Raw genomic sequence first — 27,959 nt, 5'->3', positions numbered from 1 at the left:
CTCCTCGGTAAGTTTGTCCAGCATAGCCTCATGATCACTAAAACTCTCCTCCGATGGAAAAGCAAATTCAGGGAATCTTGGAGTCATCCTCACTTCAGTCAGTGGCTTCTCATTGACTACGTCATCTTGAGAGCCCTGAACCACTGCAAAATGAAAATTACAAGAGCCATGACAGACTGCTGGATAGACCACCATCTCATCCACTCTACAATGTCTATCATCCGAAAAAAGAAGAGGAGGATCAGAAGAAGCAGAGAGGCAGATGAAAAAGGTTATAGAACTCTAGAGACTGGCAGGTTCAGCTGACACAAGAGGTATTTTAGTGCCACTAAAGCTGTCCATGGCCCTAGCTACCAAGGCATAAATCTCCTGCGCTTCAAAGATGGGCATACTCTTTTAAAAAACAATAACTCAATCAATCCACGTTGGAAGGAGCGCTTACAAGAACTTCTGAATCCTAACACCTCAGCTGAACCAGCCAGGTGCATTCCCCGGAATCCCATCAGAGAAGACACTGGGGAACCCCCCACCATAACTGAGGTCCAAAATGCCATCAGGAGCATTAGGATCAACAGGCCTACATTTTAAAGGCAGAAGGACCTTAGCTCCTTTACCACATCCACCATCTGCTCCTCCTGATCTGGGAAAGGGAAGAGCTCTTCTCAGAGCTCCGGGATGATCAAATAGTGACCATATTCAAGGGAGGGGATAAGACTGAATGTGAAAACTACAGAAGTAGCTCACTCTTCATGGCAGTCGCTCGCGTCCTTGCTACCTGCCTGTGAGCACTCCCTGAATCATCGTGCGGCTACTGACCATTGAAGGGAACAACAGGCATGTCTTTTACATCCAAACCCGACCTAGACTCCGGGGTAAACCATCTGGAATTTTACCAGTGGGGCCTATGGAGATTCTTTGATGACTGAGACCTTAGGCCTTAAACAAAGCTTTTGGTCTACAAGCTGTGATTCTACCAAACCTCATGTGTGGAGATAAACCTTGGACCACCTACAGCAGAAATCTAAAAGTACTGAAATATTCCATCAAAGAGCTCTGTGGAAGATCCTGAGTATAAAATTGGACGACAATCAGAATCAGAATCAGAATTCTTTATTTGTCCCAGAGGGGCAATTGGTAGTCACACAGGAGAACAGCATCAAATTGTTAACATTCAATAAGTATATGGATGAATATATAAAATATAGACAAGAATATATAAATATAGACAAGCATATATAAAATAGAGAAGATCAAATATAGACAAAAGTAAAGGTAATATAGATGCAGATAAAAAAAGGAGTAGAAGTAAAAAGTGGCTGTACTTTTGTGCAAGGTTGTATAATAAATAACTATACAGAACCGTGTAGCTTGTGCCAAACAATGAAGTGGGAGAGAGTTCTAAGGGGTTGGCCAATTATTTCAGAGCAGATCTTAATGATCAGTTGGTGGTACCAGCATATATACTGTAGTTATAGCCTGAATTATTGCTATGGTCTGGGGTAGAGAGGATAGTATATTTTATTGAACTTAAGGTCCTCTAGGACCCCTTCTGTAAGCTGCCATTTTACTGTGGTGGTGGGGGTTCCGCGCCCCAGTGATCCTGGGAGCTATGTTGTCGGGAGCTTTATGCCCCTGGAAGGCTTACCCAAGACAAACAGGTCCCAGGTGAGGGACTAAACAAAGAGTGGTTCAAGAGACCCCATGAAGAAGACAATCATTGGACCCAGTTTTCCCTTGTCAAGACACGGATCACCAGACCCCCCTCCCGGAGCCAGGCCAGGGAGTGGGGCTTGGTGGTGTGTGCCTGGTGACCGGGCCTTCACCCGGGAGGCTTGGCTGGGCACAGCCCGAAGATCCCTCTTCCCCTGGGCTCACCAATTACAGGAAGGGCCAAGGGCGTCGGGTGGAGTGTGAGTCAGGTGATAGCCAGAGCAGGGGATCTTGGGTGTAGAAGCTGGCTCTTGGAACATGGAATCTCACCTCTCTGGCAGGGAATTGCCCAAGCAGGTGCGCAAAGCTGAGAGATTACGACTAGATGCAGATGGACCCTCCTTGACGCACAGCATGGGGTCTGGAACCAGGCCTCTCGAGAGGGACTGGAATTTTATTCTGGAGTTGCTCCCTGTCTCGGCGCCTGCACGTTGCGGCTCAACCTGGTGGATGAGAGGATAGCCTTCCTCGATCTTCAGGTGGTGGGATCTGACTGTTGTTTGTGTATATGCACCCAACAACAGTTCAGTTTAACTACCCAAGGCAGTCGGCACCTGTAGGGGTGACAACCCTTGAATTGGCTGGTGGACTCCAGTGGTGATGGATGCCATCAAACCAAAGAAGGAGTCCTATTGGGCCTTTTTAGCCAGTGGAGCTCTGGAGGCAGCTGAAAGGTACCAGCAGGCACATATGTTTTGCGGATCTGGAGAAAGCATTCAACTGTGTCCCGTGGGCAATCCTGTAGGGCGGTGCTGGGGGAGTATGAGGTACCGAACCCTGTTACGTCCCTGTGTGATCGGTGTTGGAGCTTGGTCCACATTGCCGGTTGTAAGTCGGGCCCGTTTCCAGTGAGAGTAGGAGTCCGACAGGGCTGCCTGTTGTCACCGATTCTGTCCATAACTTTTATGGACAGAAATTATAGGCACAGCCAGGGCGTCGCAGCGATCTGTTTTGGTTGCGGCAGGATCGAGTCTCTGATTTTTGCAGATGATGTGGTTCTGTTGGCTTCATCAGGTCTCCAGCTCTCACTGGAAAGGCTCACAACCAAGACCATGGTTCTCAACAGGAAAAAGGTGGAATGCCCACTCTGGCTTGGGGAAGAGGTCCTGCCCCAAGTGGAGGAGTTCAAGTATCTCGGGGTCTTGTTCACAAGTAGGGGATGGATGGAGCAGGAGATTGACAAGCAGATCGTTGCGGTGTCTGCAGTGATGCAAACTCTCTACCAGTCTGTCCTGGTAAAGAGGGAGGTGAGCCAAAAGGCGAAGCTCTCAATATACCGGTCGCTCTACGTTCTTGCCCTCATCTATGGTCACGAGCTATGGGTAGTGACTGGAAGAACGCAGGGTGGCTGGACTCTCCTTTAGAGGAAGGGTAAGGGGTTCAGTCATCTGGGAGGAGCTCGGGATAGAGCCATTGCTCCTCTGCATAGAGAGGAGTCAGATGAGGTGTCTCAGACATCTGGCCAAAATGCCTCCTGGACACCTGCCCGGGGGAAGTATTCCAGGCATGTATTTCCGGGTGATTCCAGGCATGTATTTCCGGGTGGAAACCATGGGGAAAACCCAGGACACTATGGCTTAGGCTGACCTGGGAATGCCTTGGGTTCCCCCCAGAGGAGCTGGACCATGTGGCGGGGGAGAGGGAGGTCTGGGCCACACTGCTACAGCTGCTGCCCCCATGACCCGACTCCAGATAAGCGGGGGAAGATGGATGGAAGGATGGATGGATGGTCCCCAGGGAGGATCAAGTTGACAAGGCTCGTGAACATAAAACAGATAGGTATGCTGAGATGACAGCAGAGAAATTGCAGCAAGGTTGAATGGCTCGGGTGCAGTCTGTAGAGGTGGGTTGTCGTGGGTTTGTGGCAAAGTCTGACGTTGCCTTACTGACCAAGTTGGGCACTGGCTGACGGAGCCTGAACCTTATGGTCAGTAACATATTTCGGGCAGCAGAACGAGCTACTAAATGGTTGTGGCTATGGAGGAAGCATGGTAGCTGGAGAGTTTGCTAAAAAAAGATAGTTAGCTTCTTGAACTGCTATGCAGCATGGGGGAGACTGGCTCCAGGATGCTGGTTTTCTCTGTCAAGCCTTCTTGAGGTGTAAGGAGCCTAACTCGACAAAGCACTGATGATAGAAGGTACCCGTTTGTGTAGGTAGGTGGTGTCTGGCTGGTGGGGTGGTAGCCTGCTGTTGCTGGCTTGTTGTTTGTTTTAGAGAGCTCCCCTACAGCCTCAATTGGGTTTCTAGACATGTTTTTACTTGAGATTTTAGCACAAGGAACGGTAACACTTTGTCCTGTGTATTAATGTATGAATGGAGCAGACCAAGACAGTATGCTCAAGGAATGTGAAACCCGCAGGTGGAGGAGAAGGTAATTATGTTCTCAATGACGGAGTAATAGGACATGGTTAGGATTATGCTACTAACATCACATGACCTTCATCATCAAATGTCACTTCCTGATGATCTCCTCAGTGTTCGAGGAGATCACCTCGGAGGTTGTGCTCAGGTATCTATACTCAGGAAGCCACTTGTGATACAACCCTCCCAGATGTTCAGCAATGGCCAGAGCAGGTCGCGTGCTCCTAGCTGTTACTGCAGGCACCCTGGGGCCCCCAGCGCTGGGGCCCGGGGCTGTAGAAGTACCCCCTGGGAAGTACCCCCCTGGGAGGAGAAAAAAAAACAAAAGCACTGCCTGAGGTATGGTAAAGGAGTGCAGAGAACTTTGGCACACAACAGCAGGAGCAGCTTTGGCCGTTATTAATGGAGTTCCACGACTGCTTCTTCTGTGAATGACATTCAGAGATCCAGAGGGTCAGCTGGCGCGCTGGTTGGAGGAGCTGCATCTTTACGAATTAATCGTGACCCACCATGCAGGAGAAAGATACAGCAAAGCTGACGCGCTTTCCCGCTGCCCATGCATAGCAGATGGCTGTTGGCACTGTGACCGCAGGGATGAGAAGGAAAAAGGACTGGTGCTGCAGCCGGATGAGGGGCTGAATGTGAGCAGGGAGCTGAGGGTAGTGGACGACAAAGACTGGGCGGAAGGGCAGCTACCCAGATCTGCAGCCGGTGATGTTGTGAGTTGAAGCACTGTAGCGGCCCCCTTGGGAGGAGTTGGCAGCTTTCTCCCCAAAGATAAAAGGACTGTGGGCTAAGTTCACACATCTGCGACTGATGGGGGTTCTCCAGAGAGCATGCGTGGAGCCAGCTACTAGAAAGAAAAGATGGCAGATAGTGTTGCCTAAGGGAATGCAGGGGACAGTCATGGCAGCCATGTATGGCTCTGCCGGGTCAGGCCACTTCAGAGTGACAAAGACCCTCTGCCACCTGTGCTAGGCCTCTACAGGGGCTGGATGAGAGGAGATGTGGAGGACTTTTGTCAGTGCTGTGACCTCTGCACTGCTCACAAAGGCCGACGGGGCCAGTCCAGGGCCCACCTAAAACAGTTTCCAGTGGGCGAGCCGATGCAGCGGGTGGGATTAGATGTCGTTGGGCCATCGCCATGCATAGAGCGAGGCAATCGCTATATTTTCAGTAGAGTGGACTATTTCAGAAAATGGCCCAAGGCCTATGCACTGCTTGATCGGGAAGCAGAGACAATAGTAGATGCACTGCCTCGGGGGATGTTTAGTCAGCTAGGAGTCCCGGGATCCACTCAAAGCAACCATTGCAGAAATTATGAGTCCAAAGTGTTTGCCACAATGTGCTCTTGCTCGTGCATCACAAAGACCCGCACAACACTACTCCATCCTCAATGTGACGGATTGGTGGAGAGGTTCAATCCTACTCTGGGGGAGCAGTTATCCATACTGATGTCCGACCACCAGCAAGACTGGGATCTGCACTTACCTCTTGTTTGGATGGCATGCCGCACAGCTATCCAGGAGTCCTCTGCATGCACATCTGCTGTTCTCATGTTGAGCAGGGAGTTGAGAACACCAGTGGAGTTGGCCTTTGGAAGGTCTCCAGATGCACTACCATCCTTGCTGGTCCGACCTACGCCAAGTAGCTGCATGACCGCTTGGATTCAGCAGACGCTTATGCTCGGAAGGCAACTGCAGGTTGCGGGCGTACGCCAGAAAAAGAATTATGACTTGCACGCAAAGGGACATCACTTCACAGTTGGGGAGCTGGTGTGGGTCTATGTGCTGAAACACAAGAGGCGCACATGCCCCAAACTGGACAGTCATTAGGTGGGGCCATGTCTTGTCCTGGAGCGCACTGGGGAGGCGGTTTATCGGATGCAGCTACTCTCCCGGGGGCGCAAGGTAGCACTCCACCGGGAGTGGCTGGCACCCTACAGGGGCTCCGCGAAACCTGGGGGGGCCTGAGGGACACCTGAGGGACCATATCCGATAACCAGCTCAGAGAGTGACGTGAGCAGGGTCTTGCCTGCAAGCCCGGGACTATCCACAAGTCCAGTTGGGGAAACAACTCGGGCCCAAGATACCACGCCGAGATGCCGACCAAGGAGGAGAAGACGTGTGCTGCCGAGGCTCATATACTTTGTCCCTGGGGTCAAGGACTCCACAACAGGGGGGGGGATAGCGTAGAGAGTCACGAATGTTGGGGGTTATGTGGATGCTTTTTTTCTGTGTGATTTTGGTGTGAATGGAATTCTGAGTTTGTTTTTTTTACCTGGAATTGAGCGGGAACTGTTAGTTGTATTGCAGGCTTGTGTGGCGTGGCTGTGGCCAACAACAGCTATTGCTTATTAAACAGACGTTTTAACCGTCAATCAGGTGTTTTCCTTGACTAAAACACTACAGTATTAAAAATATAGTTTGGTGGTAGCATTTTCTTTATCTGTGGAAGTAAAAAGAAATAAAGATCTACATACTTTGAAAGAAGATATGTACCTATTAAGAGAAAAAAATGAAAATAAAATTAATAATAGATACATACAAACGACAATTTTCTTAAAAAGGGCAACAAAACGTTGCAAATTTTAAAATTTGATATATTGGCAAGAAATAACTTATGTAAGAACAGTCCTTATGAGTAGGAATTGGTCCCCTTGAAATAAGCAATTCATCCAACTTTCCACCGTGTTACTCACAAAAAGTTAGAAATTGCCCTGAACTTGGCAAAAAAGGGTAAAATATATAATAATATTCCATAAAACGATATTTAATTGGATTTAAAAAAGTGCCTTCTAAAATGTTGCTAAATACTAAACACACGCACGTTTTATGAGGCACACTCACTCACTAAAAAAACGCCTTGATTTCGCAGTGGGTGCTGATTTTCCTCGATGGCCCTGAATGCAGCTTGCAAAAACGTGACGTCAGCAATTCCCAAGCACACCCTCCAGCAGCCAGTGAACGGACTGATGATGCTGTAAACGTACGACTGCAGCATCTTCAGTGCGAGGAGCTTATTTTCCCTGCGCACCTCCACCCTCCTCCACGGGGTTTCTCTTCAACGTACCTGCAACGCGAAATACCACCAAAATTTGATTCATTTATATACGTAAATGCACAAAGACGCTGTCTCAACTATCCATTCCCCGTCGCTGGTATTATTTTGTTCGTTTTTTTGTTTATTGCTCCGTTGCGTTGCAGGGAAGCGCCGCCATCGTGTGATGTATTTTCTCTGTCTGGCTGAAGCGAAATGACACGCATATTCTTATCCACATACGAGCTTTGATGGACGATTGACCCGGGCCCACGTTACACGGTTTTTTTCTCAGCAGCTTTGGGGATTCTTTTTATCCCCTTTCGCTGACCCTCTTCGTGTGGCTCCACAGCATCTCTCCGTAGAGACGCAGTCAATCACTCCCCCCGCCCCCATCGCCGATAAAGAATTAAGCGTTCCTTCCGTTCCATAACAAGCCCAGTTTGCTTCTCTTCCCGAGGACTCAGCCCCAAAGCGAAACAGCGAAAGAAGAACGGAAGCAAATACTTGAAAACAAGTGGGGATTTAAGCGCAAACGCAACATCCAGACTCGAAGATGATGGCCGGCGGAGCTGTTCAGCAAAATGGGATTTTCTCAAATCCTCACCATCACAACCAGCAGCCGCACATGGAGTCAGAGACGCCGGATTCGCGCAAAAGACCATTGGAGACGCCGACGGAGGCCAGCAGCACCAAACGAACGAATACGGGGGGTAAGACTTGGGACAGTAGCGTGCACCTTGTTCAAACAAATACACACGCGCTCCGTCGAGCTGTCTGTGCGCAATAACCTGTTTTTAGGTGCATTTTATGCGCGTGGGCGGTGAGCTGGACCATAAAGGCCTTAGACAGAGATATGGAGGGGTAGGGATCTGAAGGAAAAGACCCCCCCCCCATACACACACACGCGAGCTTGGTATATATCTCCTTCAGTAATGTTTTAGCTCAGTTAAATTTGATGTTTTTCGTATTATTTGAAGATAATTTTCGCCTAGCTGTCGCAACCATGTCGTAGCAGAAAACAAGAACGTAAACAAGCGAAAGCCAGATCTGGCTGGTGCAAACGAGCTCATCCCCCAGCTATTGGGTGACCTTGTGATAATCTCACACATCAGCCACCGGTGCCTCTTTTGTGTACAAGCTGTATATAATTGACACAAATCGGACAAACACGCTATCCGCCGTACGCGTGGGTCGCTGCAGTGGCTATAGATCTTGTTTTTTTTACTACTTACAGCTGAGCTACACTTTTATTAGGTTTCTTTCTTTCTTTCTTTCTTTCTTTCTTTCTTTCTTTCTTTCTTTCTTTCTTTCTTTGTAGATTTTCCATTGTTATCTGGTTTGATGAAATATGGAAATGTCTTCATAGCTATCAGTATTTTATTTACATTTTGTCATGCGTCAAGCATTCTCATCATTACAATCTCCATGCGCCACATCGTCAGTATTTTACTGCAAAACACGAGGCCAGAGTGGGGCATCATCTGAGCAGGCAGGAGAAATGGGAAAAGGGTGCAGAGCTGTAGATTTTTTGTGAGGATTTACTCTCATTTTATTTTAATCAAGGGGGAATATGGAAAGAGGATGTTAACATTCTGCATCGGTCCTACTTGTATTTCCTGCTGGCAAAAGTTAATATTTGACTGCTTTTGGTGAGAACATTCAAAATTTCCCCCCAGAAGGCCTTTTATCCTTATCGCCCCATGAAACACACAGAACAATATTGTGTTTTATTTAGTCAAAACAGACCAGACTAAATTCATGGCCTAGATTTGCTATATTTAGAAATAATGGAGACCATTACGACAAATTAACTTTTTGTAAATATCCATTTTATATTCTTATTTGAAGACGATTCTATTTGTAAACAAAAATAAGGAGATTGTATAGAAAATAAGCCATTTAAAGTGGATGTGAGGGAAACTTGGATTAATGATGTGTCCTTTAAATCTTAAAGGTGACAACTTGAGAGCACATAGAAAATGCTTGTACAAATATTGAAATTGTTTTTCTTCGGAAATTGTGCTGATTTTATTTTCTACATAGTCAGCAATATGTCGTACATGAATGAATATGATTGGATGTAAAAACATTAAGATTGTTGAGGGTGGGTTAGGGTAAGGGTTAGGCTAGGTAAATAAAAAAAATCCTGGAAATTACAGTCAGATGTATATGTTCATATTTCACAGTTTAATGACATTATTAAATGGTTATTGCCAAACATTGACTTAATAAATAGATGTGTAACTAACTGAAAAGCACTAATTCGTGTTTTAAAGACTACTGGGTCAATAGACGGTTGAAAAAAATATAAGGATATTTGACTGTCGGAAAAGAAAAGGGATTCTGATTCAGTATATCTTGCTGCTATGTTTTCAACTGAAATAATGACAGCAACAAAATGTAGACAGTTTGAACAGCATGAAAATCATGGATTATTAAAATTCTCCTTTAGTCAATGTACAAACAGTATTTTTTTTTTAAAGAAATCCATTTCAAACTGAATTATTTTCATTCTTATATTCCATCTATAATGTATTTTTTCAGTCCTGTTTCAGTCCTGAAAACCTATTGTTAATAAAATGAAGGCCTTTTATTCAGATTTGAAAAGAACATAAATATATGCTTGAAGACAGTCACGAGGATAAGATATCAAAGGGAATCAGCGGTGCCTGTTATACTGAATATGCTGAAGCATGATTTATCTTTTGTAGATACAATGCACACAGATTTTTATAAAGTAGCTGATTAAAATGTTCATATTTCAATGTGTTTTATCATGAAATGTGAGGTTTTTCTCCAAATATGATACATCACTCCGACAATGAATAAATATGATTTATTTTCCCGCAGATAGAAGTGGAGGTCTAGCCATTTCATTATCGAGATAGAACATAAAATATCAGTTAATGCAGTTTGACTCAACAGATTGAGAGAGAGGAGCGAATCCTTATTTATATACAAGCTTTTTAAGTTCCCAGAATGACTTTATGATTTAATCAGGGTTAAAACCTAATTAATGAGAACATTGAAATAAATACCTTTGTAAGTAGAATTAAAGTAAAATCAAAATTGGTAAAATCACAGAAACACACTGCATTTAAAACCAATTGAATTGAATGTAAGAAACAAATCAAAAAAATCAAATATAAAACAAAAATAATTGAACATATATAAAAAGGAAAGACAATAACATTGATAGAACAGTAGTAGCTGATACCATGAAAATCCTGCAGTTGTGAAACAATTGTATCATTTTCAAATGTTTTACCTTTCTGAAAAAGCAGCATCCAGTTTGGGCATGGATTTCTGGTGAAACTGTAGTTTTGTTTAAAAAATTATCCTGTGTTAATGCAAATTTAAAGGTTGATATGGTGGTAATAAAGTGAGTAGTGTACCAAAGAGACTCTTATCGTATCACAGCTTCAGATCATAGCTTCAGTGTGCATTTTTCATCACAAATTCTTACAAATATACAATTCTTTATATGTGAATTATTCATAATTCTGAAAATATGTATTATAACCTATACTATACATTCATATCCAGATTAATTTGAGTAAAACTTGAGGTGTTGATTGGGGGTATAATGGTGCTGTCTATTGCAATTAAAAACTAGGAATTTTGTAGCTGAAAAGTATCAGGTCAATGTACTTGAGATTCCAGTAAACGAAAGAACAGTATTTAAATGTTGATTGACCTCGTGTTATCCAGTAAGGAAAGCAGGAATACGGTGTGGGATTGGCGTTTTTTCCCTCTTTCCTCTATCCAAAATTGGATAGTGGATTCAGGTTAATTGTTCTATGTACTCTTTAATTGACTGACCAAACCAAACCAAACCAAACCAAATCAAAATAAACAAATAAAAAAAAACATAAAATTAAACCAAAATTCTAAATAAAATATACACACGTCTAATTACACACACACACGCACGCACGCACGCACGCACGCACACACACACACACACAAACACACACACACACACACACACACACACACACACACACACACACACACACACACATACACACAAATCTTGTCTTGTATTTGGAATTATGTTTATTAAGCCCGTAATGTTGTTCCTCCTTTGAAAAGACAAGTTGAATCCAGGCTCTGCCAAGTCCTCTTAGGGTTTCAACTGATGGCTGTTTCTGAATGACGAGTTGATACCACGCAACCCCTCCCCATATCCCTTGTGCTTCCTCTCTCTATAGTGGCCTTCCGGCAGCCCCTATTTGAAACTGAAGGCATTGTATTCCCACACCAAGACAATGACAGTCATGGTAAGATCTTCTACCTGTTTCCTTTTAATAACTGTAATGTTCTTAAATATGGGATCAATGCGGCAGTAACAAGTTGTACCCAAATGCAGAGGAGAATTTTAACTTTCAGGGCTCCTGTTTGTTATGGTATGGCAACTGCTGTACTGTCTGACATTTTGAAATAGTATCTAACACCCTTTAACTTCTCCTCATAACCCAGATGATTCAAGTTGATATTGTTTGAGAGCTGTCACCTCCATCCTCATGCTTGTTTGATTCCAATCCTGTAATTTCTTTCACATATTACCCATGATTGGATGCTCTTTGACCCTAATGCGCCCAATGTCAGCATTCAGTTTTATAATGGCTGAATAGTGGCATAAGGATGCAAGACTGATAAGAAGGTCAGACCAGTTGGTATACATATAAAAAAAAAAATACTTATTTGGTTATTTGCTTGTTTTATATAATGGATTAAAATAAAAACCAGGATGATGTTTAACTAAAATTCTGTCTAATGCTTTCATTTTTGTTTAGGTTTTTCCAATTATTGCAGGATATTGTGTGAAACCAATATCAGTCAAGTCACATCAGATTTAATTTGCACGGTGCCAAATCACAACATTGTGGTCTCATGAAACTATATATGTGGAGCAAGTCTGGATCACACTCTTCAAAATGATTTACAGAATACCAACATTCCCCAGTGAGCAAGCACTCCTCTACTGTGGCAAGGAAAAACTGTCTTTTACCATGCAGAAACCATGGACAGATTCGACCTCAGTGCTTTTGATTTAGACCAGTTGGAGAAAAATTGAGAAAATTTTTTGGGAGAAAAATGCAGCCTTAGGGCGGCATCGGCATGGGCAGGTGTCTCCCTGAGCCAGTCCCAAGTCCGGATAAATGCAGAGGGTGTCACGAGGCGCGGGGCGAACTCGGGCAGGGAACCACACCCCAGAGCAGAAATCTAGATCCAAAGCGCTTTATTGCGTTGAAACGGTAGGTAGGGTGTCGCTGGTAAGCCCCTGGCCCCGAGGCCCCCGAGTTGCACAGGGCTGGGTCTCACCAGGACGGGTTGTAGGCAGGGCGGGTTGCAGACGGGACGGGTTGCAGACAGGATGGGTTGCAGACGGGAGGAGTTGCAGGCAGGACGGGTTGCAGGCAGGACTGGTTGCAGGCGGGACGGTTGCAGACGGGATGGCAGACAGGACGGGTTGCAGACAGGACGGATTGCCGACAGGACGGGCCCCAGGCAGGGTGGCAGACAGGACGGGTTGCAGACAGGATCAGAGGCTACACCGGCCGACTGGGTCTGGTCGTAACGAGTTAGGGGTCAGAGGTTACACCGGCCGACGTGGTCCGGTCGTAACGAGGTAAGGGTCAGAGGTTTCACCGGCCGACTGGGTCCGGTCGTAACAGGGTTGGGGTCCGGTCGTGGCAGGGATGGGGTCCGGTCGTGGCAGGGCTCCGCAGTGGTCTGAGAGCCACAATCCCCCGGCCTGGGTGAGTGTGGTTCCCCGAGTCCATGGTGGCCGGGGGATTCTGTCCTGTCTGCCACCCTGTCTGCAACCCGTCCCGTCTGCAACCTGCCCTGCCTACAACCCGTCCTGGTGAGACCCAGCCCTGTGCAACTCTGTCTCGGGGCCAGGGGCTTACCAGCGACACCCTACCTGCCGTTTCAACGCAATAAAGCGCTTTTGATCTAGATTTCTGCTCTGAGGTGTGGTTCCCTGCCCGAGTTCGCCCCGTGCCTCGTGACAGAGGGTTGCGTCAGGAAGGGCATCTAGCTAAAAAGAACTTGCCAAAACCAAACATGCGAATCAGCTATAATAACCAAATCATACCGGATCAGTCTGGGACAGGGTTAAAAACGACCGCCATTGGTACCGGTTAACTACAGGGTACCAGGGGTGATTGGGCTACTGTAGGTCAATGAAGGAGAGGAGGATGGTGTGTTCAGAAGCAGAGAGAGAAGAGGAAAGGAAAGAGCCTGGGACTGAGAAGAGGGACTTTGAATATCGAGACTATGTCATGAAAAGGTAGAGAGTTGGTCAAAATGATCTAGAGTAGGAAGGTGGATATACTTTGTGTCCAGGAGACCAGGTGGAAAGGTAGTAAGGCTAGAGGCTTAGGAGCAGGCTTTCAGTTGTACTTCCATGGTACTAACAAAAAGAGAAATGGAGTAGGAGTTATCTTGAAGGAGTAGTTTGTTTGGAACGTTCTGGAGGTGAAAAGAATATCAGATAGACTTCAGATAGATAGATCAGATAGTCTGAAACTGGAAATTGAAGGTTTGATTCTCAATGTTGTTAGTGGATATGCCCCGCTGGTGGGATGTGAGTTTGAAGAGAAGGAGAAGTTTTGGAATGAGTTAGAAGAAGTGGTGCAGAATATCCCCAGAAATGAGTGAGTGGTAATTGGTGCAGACTTCAATGGGCATTTTGGTGAAGGCAATAGAGGGGATGAAGAATTGATGAGCAGATATTTGGTATACAGGATAAGAACGCAGAGGGACAGATGGTAGTACATTTTGCAAAAGGGATGGAAATGGTTGTAGTGTTAGGAAATGGTTGTAGTCAACACTTTTTTCCAGAAAAAAAAACAGGAACATGGGTAACTTATAAGAGCGTAGGTAGGAGCACACAGATAGACTACATCTTGTATAGACAAGATAACCTGAAAGAGATCAGTAACTGCAAAGTAGTTGTAGGTGAGAGTGTAGCCAGACAGCATAGGTGAGTGGTTTGTAGGATGACTGGTGACAAGAAAGATCAAGAGGACAAAGACAGAGCAGAGGACAAAGTGGTGGAAGCTGAAAAGGGAGGAGTGTTGAATGGTTTTCAGGGAGGAGTTGAGAAAGGGTCTGGGTGATCGGGGGAGCTTCCAGATGATTGGACAACAACAGCTAGTGTTATTATGGAGATAGTTAGAAGCGTACTTGGTGTGTCATCTGGAAGGAAAGTAGATAAAGAGGCTTGGTGGTGGGATGAGGAAATGCAGGAGGAAACACAGAGAACACGGTTAGCAAAGAAGAAGTGGGATACTGAGAGGAATGAAGAAAACAGACAGGGAGATACAACGTAAGGAAAACAAAGGGCATACGATGACTTGTATGCTCGGTTGGATAGTAAGGAGGGTGAGAATGATCTATACAGATTGGCAAAACAGTGAGATAATGATTGACAGGATGTACAACAGGTCTGGGTGATTAAGGATAGAGAGGAAAATGTATCAACAGATGCTACAAGAGTGATGGGAAGATGGAAAGAGTACTTAGAAGAGCAGTTGAATGTGGAAAAAGAAAGAGAGACAAGGGTAGAAGAGGTGACTATTGTAGACCACAAAGTAGCAGATCTTAGTAAAAGTTAAGTGAGGTAGCCATTGAAGAGGATGAAGAGTGGAAAAGCAGCTGGTTGGGATACCTGTGGAGTTGTGGAAGTGTCTAGGAAAGGCAGCGGTAGAATTTCTGACTCGATTATTCAACAGGATCTAAGAGAGTGAGAAGATGCCTGATGAATGGAGACGAAGTGTGATAGTGCCGATTTTTAAGAATAAGGGGGATGTTCAGCCATGATGTTTGCAGATGACATTGTGATTTGTGGCGAGAGCAGGGAACAGGTTGAGGAAAATATAGAGAGGTGGAGCTATGCTCTAGAAAGGAGAGGAAAAAAAGTTAGTCGCAGCAAGACAGAATATATGTGTGTGAATGAGAGAAACTCAGATTGAAAGGTGAGGCTACAGGGAGTGGAGATCAAGAAGTTGGAGGATTTCAGGTACTTGGGGTCAACAGTCCAGAGCAACGGAGAGTGAGGAAAAGAGGTGAAGAGATGGGTTCAAGCAGGTTGGAATGGGTGGAGAAAAGTGTCAGGGGTACTATGTGATAAAAGACTACCAGCCAGAATGAAGGGAAAGGCGTACAAGATAGGTGTGAGACCAGCGACGCTGTATGGCCTAGAAACAGGTACAATGATAAAAAGACAGGAAGCAGAACAAGAGGTTGTAGAGATGAAGATGTTGAGGTTCGCTTAAGAGTGACCATGATGGATAGGATCAGGAATGAGTCCATCAGAGGAACTGCACATGTTAGATGTTTTGGAGAGAAGGTCAGAGAAGCCAGACTGAGATGGTTAGGTCATGTACAAAGGAGGGATAGTGAGTATATTGGTCGACGGATGCTGGAATTGGAGCTGCCAGGCAACAGGTCTCAAGGAAGACCAAAAAGAAGATTATGGACGTAGTGAGAGAGGATATGAAGGTTGTTGGTGTGAGAGAGGAGGATACAGAGAATTGGGTTAGATGGAGAACGTTCATTCACTGTGGCGACCCCTGAAGGGAAAATCCAAAAGAAGAAGGGGTAGAAAACGAAAATGAGAGAGAAGGTCTTATAGGAATTAGAGTGAAGGAGTTATAGAATAAAAGAGTGGGATATGGACAGGGGAGTATGAAGGTTGGGAGGGACAGACACAAATTAACCTGTACAAATAATAACGTGAGTTTCAACAGTCACATGGTCTGGTTTCCTCTCACAGTCAGAAGGTGAATTGGAATAAATTGGAAGGCTACATATGTGAATGAATTTTTACAATAATGCAATGATAGCTTTGATTTTCATGAAAACATAACAAAGTGTGAGTGGCTGGCATGACTGCTACAGTAGGTCAAGCAATGGGCCCTGCAATGAAAGAGTCCAAGGACTTGGGAGGCGATATGAGGTTATTATTGGACACAAGTGCAGACAGGATAGGAAGAGTGGGAGAAATGAGAGAAGTGAATCAAGGGGTATCCCTAAGCACAGTAAGCCTATGGCAGAATAATGAAGGAGTTGCGTACCACTAATTATAAGTCTTCCAAAAAAGAAATGTCTTAAGCCCATTCAAAGAGAGGGTATCGACTCCCAGATCAAGATTGGAAGATGGTTCCATAGATGAGGAGCTTGGTAACTGAATGCTAAAATCCCCGTTCTGAGAGACTCTAGAGACTGAAAGTAGACCTGCGTTCTGGGTGTATGGTGATCTGACTGGGTGGTAGGGCTCTAAGAAGTCTTTCAAATATTATGACAGAAAACTTCAGTTTCGACTCTTGACTTATATCAGTTAAGCAACAGAAAAATGGTAGTTATCAAGATTTTCATGTTCTTCTGGAATTTCTCAAGTAAATCCCCTGGTTTCACCTGGCTTCAATTATAACTATAACTTGGTGTTATCTGCATGGAAGTGAACGCGTATGGAGATCTCCCTAATAATATTACCTAAAGGAAGCAAACATAGGGTAAAAAATATTCCAAGCATTCCAAGCACCAAACCTCCCAGTGCACCGTATCTTGGTTTTGTGTGCACAGAGGACACCTTGTTGTGAAGGTTAATTCATAGGAAACCGAGAAAAGATAATATGAGAGTCTTTCCATAAGCAGTAATTAGTGCATGATTATGTCACTGAAGATATGACAATATGAAACACAATAACAGTGAAATAAGGAAAAACAGAGTCTTGGGGCTATATCATACATATAACATGTAATTTTCAATATCTCCTCTCTTTTAAAATGTTTTTTGGGCTCGAGGGTCAGTGGGAGAGAAAGAGGGTATTTGTGTTGACACAAGTTAAATCTTCACTGAATGAATCAAAATAAATAGATAGTTATTGAACACACACAAGCACACTATCACATAGTACAATCAGAGCTACCACTGACCCCCCCTATAATCTCCCACCCTTTCTTGACCCCCATCCGAATGAAATAAAGATGGTCCATCCTTTTAATCACATCATTTTCATCAGCGGTATGTGATTAGCTAATTGTAAATATTTGTTCAGCAAAACCAACCAGGGAGCTTTCCAGTGCATGTGGAGTAATTTTTATCGAGGAGTTCCCTTTAGTCTTTTCGTATTATTATTTTCAACCTTGCAGCTTAATCTGCATCCACCTTTAAAAAAGGCAGAGGAAATTTGAAACATTGAAGATCATTATCCTAAAGTACCTTTCAATCACTTTCTTCAAAGGTTTTAAGCACACAAGCATCTTGCACACACAATTCATTACATTTTGGGAATAAAATGAAAAAAACACGACCATTTGACAATCAATTTATAAAAGTATAACACATACATATATGTATCTGTGTGTGTATGTTTGTGTATACACACATATGGACAGGCTGCTACATTAGGTCAGAAGGCAGGAATATCTATGGCCCATGATGTTTGCAGATAACAGTGATCTGGAGTGAGAGCAGGGGGCAGGTGGAGAAAAATCAAGAGAGGTGGTATGCCCTTGAAAGGAGAAGAATGATCGTTAGCCCCAGCAAGACAGAATGGTCCCAAGTGGGATACTGAGGCTTCAGGAAGTGGAAATAAACAAGGTGGAGGATTTTAGTACTTAGGGCCAACAGTCTAGCGCAATGAAGAGTGTGGAAAATGGGCAAAGAAATAAGCTCAAGCACATAGGAACAGGTGGACAAAACTTGCAGTGGTAGTGTGTCATAAAAGTGTTAAAAGTGTATTGTCCACAATGAAAGGAATAGCGTACAAGATTTTGTTGAGACCAGCAATGCTGTATGGTGTGGAGACAGCTGCATTGAAGAAAAGAAGAAAGGACAGAAAGCAGAGGTGGAGACAACAGAAATGGTGTTGTTGAGGTCCTCTTTGGAAGTGACAAAGATGGACAGGATTAGGAATTAGTCCATCAGAGGGACAGCATATGTTAGATGTTCAGGAGATAAGGTCAAGGAGACCAGCCTGAGATGATTTGGACATGTACAGTGGAGGGATAGTGAATATATTGGTAGACGGATGCTGATGTTTGAACTGCCTGGCAGGAGGCATAGAGGGAGACCAAAGAAGATTTATGGATAGAGCAACATCCATTGATGACAAGAAGTTAGTTGGTGTGAGAGAAGAGGATGTAGAGATTGGGGTTAGATGGAGGAGTTGATTCCCTTTAACGACCCCTGAATGGAGTAGCTAAAATAAAGAAGATAATATATTTAAATACATATATAAATGACCCAGGTGTTTTATACATGTGATCTATTTAATTAATTCATTTTAATATTTATTACAATCAGTCTTGTACCAGTTGTTGGTAGCTGTGTCAACAGCCTCAGATGTAAAAAGTGGAAATAACTGAATAAATTGTCGGAAATTAGTCGGGAAATCTGTTTGTCTATAGACCTTGAATAAAGAAACAAAAAAAACTTAAAGGGATGTCTTGTCTTTTTAAAGATTTGTTATATATTCATAATCAATATTTGAAATAGACAACTGTTTTTTGTATTTTCTTTTATATTAAGCTTTTTGATATTCACTTATACATAATCAAACAATAATTAAAATATGTCAATTGTTTTATGTGTTGCTTTTGCATTTTAATAATCATGGCTTGTCCTAAATATGAGGAAGATTTAAGTAGACGTTGAGTAATTTCTTAAAAAGTAATCTTCACTCATTATCTCAGAGCCCAAAATATTTCATGTGGAAATAAGATTTTGTTTGCTCAGATACAGTTAATTGATTTCATAAATGCAACAAAGTATAGTTGTGTTTAATATATACTGCTGAAAAAAATAAAGAGAACAATTAAGCAACACAATGTAACTCCAAGTCAGTAACACTTCTGTGAAATGAAACTGTACACTTAGGGAGCAACACTGATTCATTTTGATTTGTTTTAAGGAAATTACTTCATAGTTGGATCAGCCTGTAGTGTGTTTTTCAACTTTACTTTTGAGTGTGACTTCAAATCCATACCTCCATGGGTAAAATTCGATAATTTTTGTATTATTTTGTTGTTAGGTCATTCAGCTATGTAAATAAGTATTTAATAAGAAAATTTCATACATTCAGATCTAGGATATGTTATTTTAGTGTTCCCTTTATATTTTTGAGCAGCGAATTAAGGTAGAAAAAGATATAAGCAGTGTTATCTTTATTCTAGATGTCCAAAGGGTTTTGTGGTTTTTCCTTTCTATGGAAAAGAGGTTCAAATAATGTTTAAGGGTGCCAAACTATGGATTAAGACCAGAATTCTTATGAATCCCTTTTCAAACTTTTATGTTTTTTTCTGCTTAACCCCTCTTGGGTGCATTGCCTACTTTTGCGTTCATTAATTTTCTTGTATAGTGAGAAAAAGTGGCAAATGTTGTGCACTGAATACACTAGATATTGCTTACAGCAAACGCTGTCCTCCCCCTACTCTTCTGACCTCTTCTTTTTTAAGAAAATTAATTGAAGTCAAAAGGAAAAAAAAAAATGCAAAGAAGAAGCCATTGTGCTGGGTGGGGTGATAGCAAGTTGTGACAGTTATTCTAATGTGGGAGGCACATGATTGGTTGAGTAAAACCCTGGCCGCACTGAGGCAGGAGCTGGTTGGCCACGTGGCCTCATAAATATCAATGAGGGAGTGAAAAGGGGTGCTCGACCAAAGAAGATGAGCTGAGTCCCCTCCTCTGTATTCCGTCAAACACAGAGAACAATAACACACATACAGACATATACCAAAGGGGGAGTTTTCTGTTAGGCTGCTTACTGTGAATAGCTAACAGTCTCTGGCTGTTGGCATTGCTAACAGAGTATCTGTTTTTTAAAAATAAATAAATAACTAAATAAACAGCATTTCACCTATTCACATCATAAATATGTTAGAGACCTGTTGGGATAGGCTCCAGCATCCCAACAAACCATGATTGCAGGATAAGAGCAGATAATGAATGAATGAATGTTTAATGAGAAACCTGCCAGGAATTATTAGAAAGTTGTTAATAATCCATCAGTAAGTAGTTAGAAAAATCACATAGTCAACTAAACAATTGCACCATGAAAAAAGACTATATCTGTTTGGCATGAATAGAGTTATTGTTTTACAAAACACAAAATAAACAACAGTTCACAGACAGAAAAGCATTTGTCAGTCATGGGCCTGAACAAATGGTATCATTTTGCTAACTCTTCTATTCCTATCTGGACTTCTTTTCATTTTTGTAATGTATCAATTCTAATTTATTCTTCCTTTTACTTCAGAACTCTCTTTAGATTGACAGTTTATAAGAACTAGTGAAGACATTCTATGAAAGAATGTATCCTCCAATATAAAAACACAAATATCCCACAGAAAATTATTTCACATGATGCTATGATCCTTACGATCTTCATGAAGCTAGAAACAAACTGTAATGTTTTTTGTGCATGGATAGTTGTAAACTGATGAATTTTAAGGTCTTCTAGAACAACAAAATTCCTTACCTTCTTTGCATCAGAGCTTGGCAGCTGCTGCTGTAATGGATTTTCTACATTGTCATCTAGTAATAACGTTTGATATTACTCATAGACTACCTTTTCCTTGGTCTATTATGTATTTACCTAAAATAAATTAATGAAAAAGTAGAAAATTATATGCATGTATTTTTCAGTTTAATCTTAGAGGTTAGAAATGAATACTTGTCCCAGATCTGGCCTACCCTTATTCATATTTGTTTCTATAATTTGGCTCTAATTCAGTTTAACTGATCAACCTTAGTATGGCCCACATCAGGCCCAAGTTAAGTCCTGGTGAGTCTGTTCCAACATGCTTGCACATGTCTCTTCACCTTTTTTTTCGCATTCTGGATTGTTGACCTTAGGTACTTAAAATCCTCCACCTTCTTTACGTCTACTCCTTGAAACCTCACCCATAACCTTAATTTATTAGGTTTTATTTTAGCTTATTATTTGGTTTTCATTTTATTTTAAGATAAAATGTGTGGCATGTTTCAGTTACAATTTAAAATGTGTTCCTTTCCTTTCCTTTCCTTTCCTTTCCTTTCCTTTCCTTTCCTTTCCTTTCCTTTCCTTTCCTTTCCTTTCCTTTCCTTTCCTTTCCTTTCCTTTTTTTTTTGATTTCAACGTAAAGTATGTTTCACTTATTTACTTTTACCATTTTATTTACCTGTGAAGCGCCTAACCCAGATGTTATATCAATGAACCTATCATTTAAATTGATTCTTTTTTTGTATACAGCACAATAAGTCTTGATAACCCAATTAAAATTGAATAATGTTTCTTTTTTTTATGACCATCCAATTCATATTTATAAAATTATTGTTGAAAATTTGCATCATTATAAAGTAACCAGTGAATTTTTCAGGTCCTCAAAGATAATCTTGGTTAGAAATGAGCACTTGCTCCGATGTCCTACTCTTGCTGTTATATGATTTTATATTTCGCCCTAATTTGGAATATATATACACTATATGTCCAAAGGTATTCGCTCACCTGCCTGATTTGCATATGAACTTAAGTGACACCCCATTCCTAATCAATAGGGTCCAAGTTTACTGCTATAACAACTTCAACTCCTCTGGGAAGGCTGTGCACAAGGTTCAGGAGTGTGTTTATGGGAATTTTGGACCATTCTTCCAGAAGCGCATTTGTGAGGTCACTTACGAGAAGGTCTGACTCTCAATCTCCACTCTAATTCATCTCATAGGTGTTCTATTGGATTGAGGTCAGGACTCTGTGCTGACCAGTCAAGTTCATCCACATCAGACTCTGTCATCCATGTCTTTATGGACCCTGCTTTGTGCACTGGTGCACAGCAGTGTTGGAAAAGGAAAGGGCCAGTTACAAACTGTTCCCACAAAGTTGGGAGTATGGAAATGTCCAAAATGTCTTTGTATGCTGAAGCTTTCAGAGTTCATTTCACTGGAACTAATGGGCCAAGCCCAGCTCCCACAACCCCAGACCATAATTCCCCCTCCACTAAACTTCACACTTGGCACAATGCAGTCAGACAAGTACCATTTTCCAGACTCGTCATTCATATTGCCAGATGGAGAAGCGTGATTTGTCACTCCAGAGGACGCATCTCCATTGCTCTAGAGTTCAGTGGCAGCTTGCTTTACAGCACTGCATCCAACAATTTGCATTGCATTGCTCGGCCATGGAAATCCATTTCATGAAGCTCTCTGCACACTATTCCTGACCTAATCTGAAGGCCACATGAAGTTAGGAGATCTGCACCAATTGACTCAGCAGAAAGTTTGCAACCTCTTCGCACTATGCACCTCAGTTCCACTGACCACGCTCAGTCAGTTTACATAGCCTACCACCTCGTGGCTGGGGTGCTGTCATTCTCAAACACTTCCTTGTTCTTGTAATACAGCTGACAGTTGACTTTGGAATATTTAGTGAGGATATTTTATGACTGGATTTGTTGCACATGGAATGGAATTCACTGAGCTCATAAGAGCGACCCATTCTTTCACAAATGTTTGTGTCTGCATGCCGAGGTGCTTGATTTTATACACCTGTGGCCATGGAAGTGATTGGAACACCTGATTCCGATTTTTTGAATGGGTGATTGAATACCCTTTGGGTGTATAGTGTAGAATGGCCAGACACTGGTCGAGTTCAGCCCTGGTCAATGTGGCCCCAGCAACTCTGTTGATTCAATGTGTACAGACCACACTCTATTGACAGAGTGGGTAGGCCCTAAAGTCAAGGTCAACTTATATTGAAACAGATCTTGCTCACTTGGCACCTGACAAAATCTCGACAATTCTGGGCAGCAATCAGTTTATAAAGCAGTAGGTATTGCAAAAAAAAAAAAAAAAAAATCCACCAGATTCGCTCACACAAGATTCAAGAGATTCAAATGTACTGTGGAGAAACGTGTTTCCTTGTACAGTGAAAGTCTTACTTTGCTGTCTGCAGTGCATTTGAATGTGTGCTGATTGGAAGAGTGTAAACATTATTATAAATACGATTATAGATATGCATATGAACAGTGCAATAGAACAGTGTCAGTGCAATATGAGATTGGAGTGCAGCCTGGTGTGCATCTCACAAGGTGCAGGTGCAAGGATGAGTGTAATTTAAGTGGGCTGCTTAAGCTGCTACGAGGCAGTTTACGCATGTGCCAGAGAGGGTTGTCGACTTTCTTTATGAAATGCCTGTCCATGACCCCTCGTAAAAAACATCAATGTAATTCAACTTCTTATAGGACTCATGTAAAATACTGGTCCCACCCAATGGCTGCTGGAATATGTACCAGTACCTTATGACCCTAAGTGCAGGATAGTAGTAGTATAGAAGTAGTAATGAATGTTTTTTTTTTTTCATTTTTAAAGATTAACACCTAGATCTAGAATTAATCTAGAATTTAAAAGTTGTTCTTTATTCTCTGTATGTATTCTTTTTCAACATTAGTTGGTATCACCATAGCAAATAGCAATAAATTAGAAATGATTCTTTTATTATTACCATGTTCATTCCATTATCTTTCATAAAACATTTTTAGCCAGTTGACTAGCTGTTATGTGCCATTTTGCAATGACCGAGTTTGCTCAGTGATGTTTTCATTTATTTATTGGATTATTTATCATTAACTGTTTGGAAATATAAACATAATTGCACTTTATGCTGGAGGGAGGTGCCTAACACAGGGGCACCTCCACATGTTGTTAACACCTCAACATTAGACATGTTGGAGTTAATGTGCAGGTCAGTAATGCTGGATCGGTGAAAACTATTGACCAATCTTCTTGGTAAAAAAATAGGGGTTTTAAGATTGATTCAGCTTTTTTTTTTTTGCTGTACAGAAAGGCAATGTCAGGACGAATCCAGCAGCTGGATGGTAAAGAAAGGGACATAAAACAGTCAAAGTTGAGAGAGACAAAAATGTGTTTCCCCCATTCATCGGTTTGTCTGTGGTCTGTCATTTTGCTCCTGTAAAATATTGAATTGCAGTAAAAATGTAATTGATTTTGTTTCATCAATTAAAATAATTATACATATATACAGAGGTGGCATGTCAAAGGGGGAAAAAAATAAAAAAGACTAATAATGATACCATAAGTATTAAATATAAATAAATATTAATAATTGTCCACTGATCTCTGTCATAAATGTATTATCCGTAGGATTGCAACCATTTTTAAAATATTCTTCTTTCTACATCCGTGAATTTGCGGTTTACCCGATCAAAAAGTGGACAGAAACCCAAGATACAGCAGCGGCAAGCCTCCCCTCCTGTCTAAATGCACAATTTCTCAACAATTGGGTTGTGTGGCATTTGCTTGTTTCTATTTCACGGCATGTTGCCAATATATATCATACCCCTTGCCTTTCTTCAGTCTTTGTAATTTCTTTAATGTAAGTGTGAGACGTAACTGCAGAAAAAAGTCATGCGTTGAGGCAGACAGTACTCTGCGGCACTCCATCCTCTTTCTATAGACAACATAGGATAAAACAAATAAAAAAACTAGGACGACTTTTACAACAAAAGTAGAGTTTTTCATGGAGAAGGAAGTAAGTAGTATGCAAATAAAGGTAAGGCCATAAATGTTTTTTCCGTTTTATGAAAACAAAGCAAACAAACAAAAAAGAAACAGACAAGACTAAATATTTTAAAAAAAAGACCTTACATGAATTATTCTCTTCATTTTCTTGTTATCCTCTTGATTAATATTCTCTTTGTTTTCTTGTCACCCTCTTGATTAATCACCTGCATTAAATTTATTTAAACACAACTAACAACTAAAAATTTAACTGGCAGACAAAATTGAAATTGTGTAGTATTCCAATCTATACTCTATTTGTTTAGAGTGGCAATGGATTTTTAGAAAACAAGAGTGAACATAGCAAAAGACATTCTTTCTTGGTCAAATATGTTCCTATTTACATGGTTATATATATTTATATATATGGTGTCCATAGCTTCCCTAAGGTTCTCCCAAGAGATAATAAAGTTAGATCCGATCCTATCCTATCCTATCCTATCCTATCCTATCCTATCCTATCCTATCCTATCCTATCCTATCCTATCCTTTCGGCTGCAAACTAGCAGCAGACAACAGCTGCTCACAGCAGCAACGGAAGTAAGTGAATGGATGAGGTATTGTATTAATGAGTGAATCAATGTAGTCTATTGGGGGCAGGGCTAGGTGTAAAACAGTGGAAACAGTAACTGGACCTGCAAACTGTCGTTCAGACAGAGGGATAAATACACACACACACAACACACACACACACACACACACACACACACACACACACACACACACACACACACACACATATTACAGTATCCACCTGGGGACATGTAAAAGTCCATATCTCCCAAGTCCCTTCTACCTGGGTAAGCGCAGGAAAGGGGAGAGTCCAACCCCTCTCCAGTTGTTTGGTTACAGAATGATTTGTATAAATGTACCTTTCTGGTACTACTCAACCTCTCACGCTAGTAGTGGTTCAAAAGTTAAGTCTACTGTGACTTTTGAAACAGATTGTGAGTGTATGAAAAATGTCACGCCCATAAGCAACAAAAGGAATAGTTGGTAGAGTCATTGTGCTGTTGGTACATCTCTGTATTGGTGGTGCTGCATGTGAATGTGTCAAAAGGCAGGTAAGTATCTCCTGAACAAGGTAGTATCTTGTGAACAAGGCAAAAAGAAAATATCTGAAGGAAAGTCACTTACTTTCAAGACAGAACAGCAGCAGACTACAGTCCAGTCTGTAGAAAAAAAAAGGGTCAAAATTGACTTGTTTAAAATTCTTGTACTTCATAAGCCTATACTTTGGGTCATTGCGTCTATTCATTCATCATGGCTTTCAGTTTACATGCAGCTACAATTAATTTGTATTCATAGATGTATAGTTCAGGGGTTTGGGATGTATCCAAACAAAACATTTTCATAAATCACAAGTTTAGACCCCACATTCACTCAATACTAGCCTATTCAAAGACTGCAAACAGACATTTAAAAAAAATGTGTTGGCTTTTTTTGTATAAAAAGAACACAACTGTATGTATGATAATATGATAATATATAGTCTCTTTTTGTGATGGCCATTAGTACATTTGTAGAACAATTAAATAACTGTAGTAAATTAGCAAAATCTAGCTGATATGAACTCAAGAATTAAAATTAACATATATTAAGCCCGTGTTAATGTTCTCTTCTGATCAGACTGGATATGATTAGGGAGTATGGTAAAACTTAAAAAGCTTTATAAATACAAATTAATGTGCAGAGAAAAATTGGGTGCTAAAGGCACTAGGAAATTGTCATATTATGAAAAAAATTAGTTGACTTACACATGTGTCCTCATTTGTTGTTAATTGTTGGATTTTGTGTGGAGGTTCTTGTTGAGGGTAGATAAACTGACAAAATCCTCCACTGTGTTGTTGTGGTTTTTATGGAGCTACTCTTTCTCACTGTTAATAGTTAACATGCATTTACAACATTATACTCATGTATGATGTTCAAATATCAAAATCAAATGTAAAAATATATATGAAACTACTACTAAGAATATTAAAAAATGTCCACAGACAAGGTAAGCATGAGGTTAGAGGTGCAAGCAGTGTTTTGTAATGTTGTTCTGTTTTTTTTTCCAAGTCGAAATACACCACAACTGCAATCACCAAAGCCTTCTGACTTCCTGTTTCTTGTTTCCTGCTGCAGAGGAAGGAGAGTACTTCCTGAAGGTTTTAATTCCCAGCTACGCAGCAGGTTCAATCATCGGAAAGGGAGGTCAGACCATTGTCCAACTGCAGAAAGAAACTGGAGCCACAATTAAACTCTCAAAATCCAAAGACTTCTATCCTGGTAAGATACTGTGATTATTTGCTGTTGATTGTGTATATGTGTATATGTGTTTTTGTGTGTGTGTGTTTGTGTGTTTGTGTTTGACCATTCTGAGGTGCATTCAGAATTTAAGCCCTGATTGGAAAGAAATAAGAAATTAATTTCACAGGATCCTTTGCCATGAAAAGAGAAACACACAAAACAACTACAAAGAATAAATAGAAGGTTTTGTTTTGAGAGGCAATTTATACTTGTGTCTGTACCCATAACCGTTTGTTTGCATGCGCACGTGTGTTTGATGCTCTTGCGCAGAACACACTCTTCAAATGGGCCAAAGAAGACATTTATATTCAAGTGAGAAATAGTTGTGGGTGGCAAATTAAGCCCAGCTGTTGGGAGGAGGGGAAAAGCATGTAATTTCTTTAATTTTCTACCTCTGAGGAAATTTCCAACCCCCATCCTCTTCTCGCATTTCTTTCTGTGTATTTTCTCTGGGTTCTTGTCTTTTTATGAACAATCCAAAAAGATGGTTGGTTGATTAATCCCTCTCACTGACCTTTGATTGGTCCATGGTGTAACCCCTCCCACACATTGTCTGCTTGGATTGGCTCAAGCCCCACCTCCCCTTTGTGCATGCGCAGTATTGAACATTAACATTAAAAAGCACAAGACAATTTTTATAAAGGCACAACAAAAGGAGGCCAGCATGATGACACAGTGGTTAGCCCAACAAAGTTGTAAGAAATTAACTGAGGCTTTTGTTTTTTGGTATTAATGTATTTAAAAGCTAAAAAGATAATCCTGTTAAGATATGACAACATTTTCATGCACCCATCCGTGATTACTTTTCTTCACTTATCAAATTCTTTCCATCTTCCACACCTCTTTTTCCCCCCTCATCATTTCCCTCTATATATAGACCTTACTGATATTTCCTTACACTTCTTTTGAGAGAACTAGTGCCGCTGCAGCACATAAATGGACAACCATTAACCAATCAACAAGGAGTTGTGCCTCTCTCTC

The 27,959-nt window shown here is 41.7% G+C and overlaps 1 protein-coding gene across 3 annotated transcripts in view; it reads left to right on the top strand.

Moving 5' to 3' along the window:
- Window positions 1–7,095: 7,095 nt before the first annotated feature.
- The window catches only part of LOC147224251 (RNA-binding protein Nova-1-like), an 83,240-nt gene continuing 62,376 nt past the window's right edge, over window positions 7,096–27,959 (top strand). For 2 of the 3 annotated variants that reach the window (XM_086164594.1, XM_086164592.1), the window contains exons 1-3: window positions 7,096–7,824; window positions 11,329–11,397; window positions 26,814–26,957. In XM_086164594.1, the coding sequence (XP_086020720.1) occupies window positions 7,668–7,824; window positions 11,329–11,397; window positions 26,814–26,957 (370 nt within the window). In that variant the 5' untranslated portion in view covers window positions 7,096–7,667. The remainder of the gene's footprint in view (window positions 7,825–11,328; window positions 11,398–26,813; window positions 26,958–27,959) is intronic. The other variant, XM_086164593.1, reaches the window with a different exon arrangement.

Source organism: Fistularia commersonii, chromosome 18 (genome assembly GCF_037954325.1).
Source record: "Fistularia commersonii isolate RoL2024-O1a breed Wild chromosome 18, RoL_Fcom_v1.0, whole genome shotgun sequence".
NCBI lineage: Eukaryota > Metazoa > Chordata > Actinopteri > Syngnathiformes > Fistulariidae > Fistularia > Fistularia commersonii.
Note: the sequence above shows the minus strand (reverse complement) of the source record. Positions and strands in the feature narration are given on the sequence as shown.